The 8,683-nt window shown below is 52.6% G+C and overlaps 1 protein-coding gene across 1 annotated transcript in view; it reads right to left on the reverse strand.

Moving 5' to 3' along the window:
- FANCG (Fanconi anemia complementation group G) overlaps positions 1-8,512 on the reverse strand; it is a 30,121-nt gene extending 21,609 nt beyond the window's left edge. Inside the window, exons 1-6 of the mRNA XM_015406809.1 lie at positions 8,411-8,512; positions 7,890-7,971; positions 5,607-5,738; positions 5,196-5,389; positions 3,861-4,017; positions 315-445 (exon numbers count right to left, since the gene is read on the reverse strand). Coding sequence (XP_015262295.1) covers positions 315-445; positions 3,861-4,017; positions 5,196-5,389; positions 5,607-5,738; positions 7,890-7,971; positions 8,411-8,500 — 786 coding nt within the window. The 5' untranslated portion in view covers positions 8,501-8,512. The remainder of the gene's footprint in view (positions 1-314; positions 446-3,860; positions 4,018-5,195; positions 5,390-5,606; positions 5,739-7,889; positions 7,972-8,410) is intronic.
- Between the last annotated feature and the right edge of the window lie 171 nt (positions 8,513-8,683).

The following is an 8,683-nucleotide window of genomic DNA, read 5'->3' on the forward strand; positions in this document are numbered from 1 at the left end:
TTCTTTCTCTTTCTTTCTCTTTCTTTCTTTCTCTTTCTTTCTTTCTTTCTCTTTCTTTCTTTCTTTCTCTTTCTTTCTTTCTTTCTTTCTTTCTTTCTTTCTTTCTGTCGCTCGCCACTCACCCAAAGGGTCTCATGGCAACTTACAACATTAAAGCCAATAAGGTAAAAACAACATGAAAACAAATATGAAATATTAACATTATAAAACATTAAACTACATGGCTAGCACCACACCACTATCAGCGCAGCCCAGACGCAGTGGCTCTGCAGTCATCCACGGCATGCACTCTCTCTTGCCCGCTGCCTCCGTACCATTTTCAGGTTGCAGCATCCCATCAACGTGAAGATCTGGGCCAGGACTCTCTTGGAACACAGCCCCGTGGCAGCTGCCTGGAGGAAGGCGAGAGCTGCGGCATGATGGCCAGCACCCAGCTCCTGAAAGCCTGGAGGAAAGAGAAGAGCCTGAAGCAGGAGCCCCACCCAGCCTTGCCAAGTTGGGTCAGCGGCCTTCCAAGAGCCCAGTGCTAGGAACACCAAGGACAATCCGAGAGCTGACTTGGGCTTGGGTCCTGCATGCCAGAGAAGGAAGTGGCCGAATGGCATCCCTTCAGCGTGCAGGTGGTGGATCCCTGCTTGGAACGGCCCTTTGCATGGAAAAGCCCACTGTTGTCAGCTATGCTGCCGTTGTATGGGGGGGAGGGCCTCCCGCTGGGCAAGTGTCTTAATGTCCTGGAATGTGAGATTTCACTTCTTCTGCTGAGCCTTATCTAGTACCCTGACCTTGATGCTTTGCACTCTCTGCTCTGCCTGGGAACCTGCTCCCGTTAGTTTAGGCAGGCATCAGGGGGCCCCTCTTTGAACACAGTATATCTTCCTCTCTCCCACCAGTTGGGTTAACTCTAACACAGGACGTATGCACAGATGACCTGCCTTTACTGTCTTCAATAAACTTGATCCTTTACTGTCTTCAATAAACTTGATCCTTCAATAAACTACAGGAAAAAGTAAAGATAAACCACTAAAAACCCAAGAGGTGGTGGACATATGATTACAATAAAATAGCTTTAAGTAGGGGGGGGGAGTAATTTGTTACATTGAAGGTGATTGTTAAAGTCGCTTAAATAATTCAAGTCCAGGTATTCTGACTTAGTAAAGAGCAAAACAAAAGAATGATTAAACATTAAGAAGCAAAACCACACTTCAGATAAAACTGGCATCTCATTGGCCTCTTCTTCCCCTCAACTGATATCCTTGCTTGGGGGCAGCCGCCCAATAAACTTGATCCTTCTGAAGGAATGTTGTTGAGACTGATTGAAGAAGAAGAAGAGATTGGATCTATACCCCGCCCTTCCCTTGGAGTCTCAGAGCAGCTGACAAACTCCTTTCCCTTCCTCTCCCCACAACAGACACCTTGTGAGGTGGGTGGGGCTGAGAGAGCTCTGACAGAAACTGCCCTTTTTCAAGGACAGCTGTGACAGAGCTTGTGACTGACCCAAGGTCACATCAGCAGGTGCAAGTGGAGGAGTGGGGAATCAAACCCGGTTCTCCCATATTAGAGTCCGCACACTTAACCACTACACCAAACTGGCTCTCACCAAACTGCTGTGGGACTCTGACAACTGTGCAAACACAAAACTAGCTCAGCGGGGGGAAGGCTTCCATCCCTTCTCAACATTTTCTGCCTGTGCTGCACAATGTGGTCCTCCCCTAGCAGTCGGATGCAGTCCCTCCCACCGCCTCCTTCCCACCCACCCACCTGTGGACCAGGCCTCGGTTTCGCCGACCAGTCATCAGAAATTACTAAATGGGGCTTGCCGGATCCTACCCGGGGAAGAAATCACTTCCTTGCCCACGTCCCACTGTCCTACCCAAGAGCCCACTTCTGACCACGGCAGCAGGCACGTGGGAAGTGGCACTCTGGGCCATTCTTTCCTTGCCCCGCTAGCCTTCTTTTGGAGGCCCCATAGAGCCCCAGGGTCTTCCAGAATAACAAGGGCCTTCTGCCTGGATCAGCACCTGGGCTCTTCCAGACTATTTTTTATTTTTTTTATTTACTTTCGATTTATATACCGCTCTTGACCCCGAAGGGTCTCTGAGCGGTTTACATATACTTTTTAATTCCTACCTAGGGCCACAATTTGTATGGGGGGAGGGACCACCTACCAGCACCCAGGCGGCGCGTTCTGTTTGTTGATGTATTCGGGCGGGCTTCAGATGTTACTCCCTGGCACCCTAGGATGGGTCGACGGCTTCTTCTGGTGGGCTTCTGGTGGATTCCTCCGGCGTGCGGCCGCGCACCACCGCAGCTCTGGTGGTAACTTTTTCCCCATCATAGAGAACCATGGAGGGGATCCCTGCCACCTAGGGGCAGGTACCCATTTATCTACTTGCGATTACGCTTTTGAACCGCTGGGTGGGCGGGAGACTAGCTGCCCCCCTTCCTCGCAAGCAAAGTATCCCCACATATACACCTCTTTCATGAGGGGGGGAGCTGAGCACACTCCCTTGGGTCATTTATGGCAGGGGGAGGGAGCTTAAGGGGGAAAGGTTTGTAGACGCAGCAGGAGGACGACGAGGGCAGGGAGAGAAAAGGACCTGAACCCCCCATCGCCTCCTCCTCCCAGTACTGTCCACTTTGCCAGTTAAGATCTGCCTCTCAAGCCCTGCTCCCCACGCCCCTGCCAGTTTGGTGTCGTGGTGAAGCGCATGGACTCTAATCTGGGAGGACCGGGTTTGATTCCCCACTCCTCCTCCACTTGCACCTGGCTGGATGAACTTGGGCAAGAAGCCATGGTTCTGACAAGAGCTGTTCTTGAAAAAGAGCAGCTTCTGTCAAGAGCTCTCTCAGCCCCACCGACCTCACAGGGTGTCTGTTGTGGGGAGGGGAAGGGTGGGGTATAAATCCAATCTCTTCTTCTTCTACTACTTCTTCTAATTCTTCTTCTTCTTCTTGAGAGCCAGTTTGGTGTAGTGGTTAAATGCGCAGACTCTAATCTGGGAGAACCGGGTTTGATTCCCCCACTCCTCCTCCACTTACACCTGGCTGGATGACCATGGGCAAGCCGTAGTTCTGACAAGAGCTGTCCTTGAAAAAAGAGCAGTTTCTGTCCAGAGCTCTCTCAGCCCCACCGACCTCACAGGGGGTGTCTGTTGTGGGGAGGGGAAGGGAAAGGAGTTTGTAAGCCACTCTGAGACTCCTTCAGGTAGTGAAGAGCAGGGTATAAATCCAATCTCTTCTTCTTCTCTTCTAAGTGTGCGGACTCTTAATCTGGGAGAACCGGGTTTGATTCCCCACTCCTCCACTTGCACCTGGCTGGATGGCCTTGGGCAAGCCATAGTTCTGACAAGAACTGTTCTTGAAAAAGAGCAGTTTCTGTCAGAGCTCTCTCAGCCCCTACCTGCCTCACAGGGTGTCTGTTGTGGGGAGGGGGAGGGAAAAGGAGTTTGTAAACCGCTCTGAGACTCCCTTGGGTAGTGAAGGGCCATGGGGTATAAATCCAATCTCTTCTTCTTCTTCTTCTTCTTCTTCTTCTTCTTCTTCTTCTTCTTCTTCTTCTTCTTCTTCTTCTTCTGGGGTGGCACCTCACCTTTGGAACATTCCCCACCACCACCACCGAGGCTTGCCTGGCACCTACTTTACTTCCTTTTAGGCACAAGACTTTTAATTAGGGGCTTTATCTTACCAGTTTCTATGGTTTGCTTCTCTTACAAAGTTTTTATGCTGCTTATGTCCAATATCTTGTATTTCAGTGCTGTGGGTTTTGATTGTAAGCTGCCTTCGGCCAGACTTTGAAGAGGTAGCACAGACACGTTCCCGATACATAAAACACACCGACAGAAAAGCGGTTCCAGCCACACCTTGCAGGAAAGCGGCTGAAGTCCACAGAACGTCTCTCAGGTCCCTGGCACTCTGCACCACGAGGGGGTCAGATTCTCCCGCATCGGCTGGACGCCATCCTTGCAGCAGGGAAAGGAGCTCATTCTCACAGCTACTGCGCAAAGGCTGCCCTGGGTCCTGAGGAAGGAACCACCTTAGTACTGTGGTGCCCTGAAGACCACCCCAACTCTTCCGCCACTCCAGCCCCCCCTCCCCCTTTAAGGTCGGTGGCACGGCAGGCAAGAGACAGGACACCTGGAAGGACACAGCAACGGTGGCACTCAACTCACACACTCTGCTAGCGACCCAGCTCAACGCACCCAACTGCCTAAACCCTGGGCTTCTTCACACGCCCCTGCCCTGTAAAGACGAACCTTCTGTGTCGTCCTCGCTTATAGGGGATATGGGTTTTCCTTTAAACCACCCTCTGCGTATTTAAACATGGTAGTTTTCTGCTGCCACCAGGAATTAAGAATTCCAAAATCTGTCTCTTTTGGTAGTATGACCTAGGGTCTGGGCACTTCAGAGGACTATGTGGCCCTGAGGAAGGACTGTACTGATTTCTGGGATAGGTTTAAACAAAAATTAATTTATTGAATAAAGAGCAAAATAGGTTTCTGCTTATTTTGAACAGCTGCTGAAGAAAGGAACTCCAAACTCACACTCCAAACTCCACTCCGACAGGCTTATACAATCATATATATAGCCACACAGGCTAGTCTCTCTTTTATTCACAGTGAACAGAATCCACTCTCTTAGTCACACAGACTAAACTGTTGGTCTTATTCACACAGAATTAGACTCAGAATTCCATATTCACACAATGTTCTCTCTTCAAGCTTCACACACAGAATCCTTCGTAATTCTCAGTCATACAGACTCTCTTCAAAACTCTTCCATACTTGTCTCTCTCATATCACAGAATCACTTCATAGACACACACACAGAATCCTCTCAGAACATCTCCTCCCACAGTCTCAGTCATCAGCCAGTCAAAATACACTTGTCTCCCTCTATCACACTCCTTACAGTACTGCAGTCAAACTAAACATTTAAAGGAACACACACACCAAAACATGGAATGTGCATGTGATGGGGCCAGAGGCTGGGAGAAAGGACCTTCCCGCAATGCAAGTTGTTTTCACGCTTCACAGTCCCTTGCAGGGAGGAGAAACAAGCCTGAGGGTGTGCTGCTTGTTCCCATTGGAGACAGCAGGGCTCAGTCCAGAAGGAAGGAAGGACGGACGGAAGGGAGGGAGGGGGCGGGCAATGCCTGGAATGAAACGTGAGGCAGGCCCAGAATGCCGCTGACCTACCTTGGCCCCGCACAGCTGTCGGCAGAGGCCCTCCACAGCACCCAGGTGGTTTTCTGCCAGCCAAAGCAAGCACTGCAGGGCAGCCAGTTGGTGCAGAGGGCCCTGCAGCTCTTCAGGGGTCCCCTGCTGGAGAACCTTCCGCCAGCGATCCTCTGAGCTGAGCCCTTGCCCAGGCACAGCACGAGCCTCCAGAACTAGGACAGAAATGAAGCCTGTTGAGGTCTGCGTGCCTTTCAAGACAGCAGGGGTGGGGTGGGGGTTAGCAAAAAGTAATGCTCCAGCATAGGCTGCGCTGGGAGCCAGAAAGGGAGGTGCCCCACCCCCACGCCCTACGTGCCAGCTTCTCTGAGGCCCCATCCTGTCAGGCAGCCACAATCCTGTTCTTCAGGCAGAGTGAGATACAGGCCTTACCTCTGCTGAGCCCGTAGTCTATCCTTGCCAATAGCTTCTCGTTGGAGTCGCTGGGCAGAGCAAGGTCAAACTGCAGGGAATTGCAGAGGATGGTCAGCTCCAGCGGTAGAGCAGGGGGCACAGCAGGGAGTCCTGCAACGACACGGGGGACAAGTCCGGCATGAGTGCCCAGCAGGGGACTCAAAGCATCACCACTGTGCTGACTTCTCTCCCTTGTGAGATGTCTGTTGATTTCTACTTTACTTCCTGTCATTTCACCAGTTTTTAATCCACAAGAGAACCCGTTCTCTTACCCCATGGCTGCTAAGTTTACTCGGGAGTCCTTGGTGAGGCACCTTGCCTAAAGTCTTTTGAAAGTCCAGGGATATAATGTCCACCGGATCACCATTGTCTATATGCTTGTTCACTTTCTCAAAGAACTCCATAAGGTTGGTGAGGTGGGACTTCCTTTTTCAGAAGCCATGCTGGTTTCCCCTCAGCAGGCTTGGTCTCCCCCTATGTGCCTAACAAACAGTTTCTACTAATTTGCCTAGAACAGATGTTGGGCCAACTGGCCTCTAATTTCCTGGTTCCCCTCTGGACCCCCTTTATAAGAATCGGTGAAATATTTGCTGCTTTCCAGCCTTTTGGTGACTGTCCACGGGGTTTTCTTGGCAAAGGTACTGTCTGGAGCAGGTTGCCATTTCCTTCTCCAGGACTTGACTGTGCAACTGAACAACCGCAAAAGCCTTTGGGTACAGCAGCTGAATTCAGAGATAAGTTGCACATACAGTTGAGTTCCCTAAGAACTCTTGGGTGCATGCCATCAGGACCTGGAGACTCGTCAGTTTTTAATTTCCCCAACAGGTCTAGATCTACATCTCTTGCCACCGTAGTTCTTCAGACTCCATTCCTGAAAACAGTGGCTGAGGCATGGGTGCGTGCCCCACACTTTCCACAATGAACATGTAAGCAAGGAGTTCATTGATCTCCCCGGCCATCTCCACATCTTCCTTCAGCAATCTCTTTATTCCTTGGTCATCCAAAGGCCCGACTGCTTCTCTCCGTTTCCTACTCTGGATATATTTAAAGAAGCTTATTGTTTGTCTTGCTGCTTTTTTTTTTTGCATGCCTAATTAGTGACTTGCACTTCTTTTGCCAGATTCTGTATTCCCTTCTGTTCACTTCATTGAGGCAGGATATCCACTTTTTAAAAGAAAAGCCCCTTTTTTGCTTTTTATGGCTGCTTCGATGTGCCCTGCTAACCACTAGGGTTGCCAAGTCCATCTTCCACCCCCAGCAGGGGACTTTGGGGGCGTTCCTGGAGGGGGTGGGGCATCCCCGACGTAATGACGTCATGTTGGGGACGTCTGCCACCCCCCCTCACCCGCCCGTGCGCCGGATCTCCAGAAACGGCAGTTCCCTGCACTTAAAGGAGCCGGCGTTTCCCCTTTAAGAGCAGCGGCGTTTCCCTTTTAAGAACACACTGGCGGAGATCCGGCTTGGGAGGAAACACAGGTTCCACACACTTAAAGGGAGAGAGATGGGTGGCTGTGGGTGTTGGGGCTTCCCCCGCCGGCCAGATGCAGCGGGTAGAACCCCCCACCAAAACGGGGGACCCCTGGCAAACCAGGGGGTTTGGCAACCCTACTAACCACGCAGGCCTTCTTTCAGTGCCTTTCCTAACCTGGGGGAAAGTCTCTGGGCTTCAATCAGTGTGGTTCCCAACAGTTTCCAAACATCCTCTGGGGATCTGACTCTCTTTGTGTTCCCCTTTCATCTTCCTTTTAACGACTCCCCTCATTTTTATAAAGTTCCCAGTGTTGAAATTAAACGTTACTGTTTTAGACTTTAGGAGTAACTTTGCACTGACCTGAATGATGCACTTAATAGCACTGTGGTCCCTGTTCCTAACTGATGCAGCAGCCTCTGCGTTTCTCACCAGGCCTTGAGACCCGCTCAGAACCCAGACCAGGATCACCACCCCTGTGGTTGGCTCTGTGACCAACTGCTTAAGTCGGCCGTCATTTATGATGTCTAGGAATCTCATCTCTACAGCATGCCAGTGAATGCACTGACAACGTGGAGCATGGACCAGCTTCACAGAGGATTAGACAGACGTATGGATATGGAGAATACAGCCACCGGGGACAGGCCTCTCAACCTCTATGCCCAGTTTGCTGGCCCTAGTGTGCAACAGGCTGCTGGGCGAGAGGGACCCCCGGCCTCACCCGGCAGCTCTGCAGGGTCTCCAGGGGTCCTGCTGCCTTCCCGCGTTGCCGCCCAGCTTCTGCCACCACCCACCTTGGATCTTCTGCAGCAGATGGCGGAAGGCGCGCTGGCACTGCGGAGCGCTCTGCTTCTCCCACCCGGCAGCCTTCTCAACCTGCCAAAGGAAGAGAAGAAGAGATTGGATTTCTACCCCACCCTTCACTACCCAAAGGTGTCTCAGAGCGTCTCACAAACTCCTTTCCTTTCCCCTCTCCACCACAGACACCCTGTGAGGGAGGCGGGGCTGAGTGACAGAAACTGCTCTTTTTTCAAGAACAGCTCTGAAAGAACGTGTGACTGGCCCAAGGCCATCCAGCAGGTGCAAGTGGAGGAGGAGTCCGCGCACTTTAACCACCTACAAACAAAATCAGGGAGAGCGGGAGGCAGAGAGGCGCCAAGCCGCGCAGGGTCCAGCTGCTGCCCGAAGACAGGACAGAGCCGCTCTCCGGAGCTCCCCGCACTCAGCGGCAGCCCGCCCAGGGGCCCCCTTCTCTTCTCCCCCACCCAGCCTCGCGGGGCCCTCCCTCCGCTCCCCGGGGCAGAGGCCGGGCTACCCTGCGTGGGGGGCTCCTCCGCCAGCGGCCCGCCAGCCCGTCGTTCTCCTCCCGCCAGAGGCTCAGGCAGCCCCCCGAGGCCGCCGCCATGACGCCGCCGCGCTTTGGCCGGAAGAACTCACTCCGCCCCTCGTCCCCCAACGCCGCGCTCTGATAGGTCGCGCCTCCCCGGGACGGCCGCCTCATTGGCCGGCCTCGCTGGTTGCCGGGGCGACGGCGGGACGGCGGGAGAATCAAGCGCCTCGGCCGGACCCCGAAGACCCAAGCGCCCCG

Source organism: Gekko japonicus, unplaced genomic scaffold (genome assembly GCF_001447785.1).
Source record: "Gekko japonicus isolate JY-2015 unplaced genomic scaffold, Gekko_japonicus_V1.1 scaffold765, whole genome shotgun sequence".
NCBI lineage: Eukaryota > Metazoa > Chordata > Lepidosauria > Squamata > Gekkonidae > Gekko > Gekko japonicus.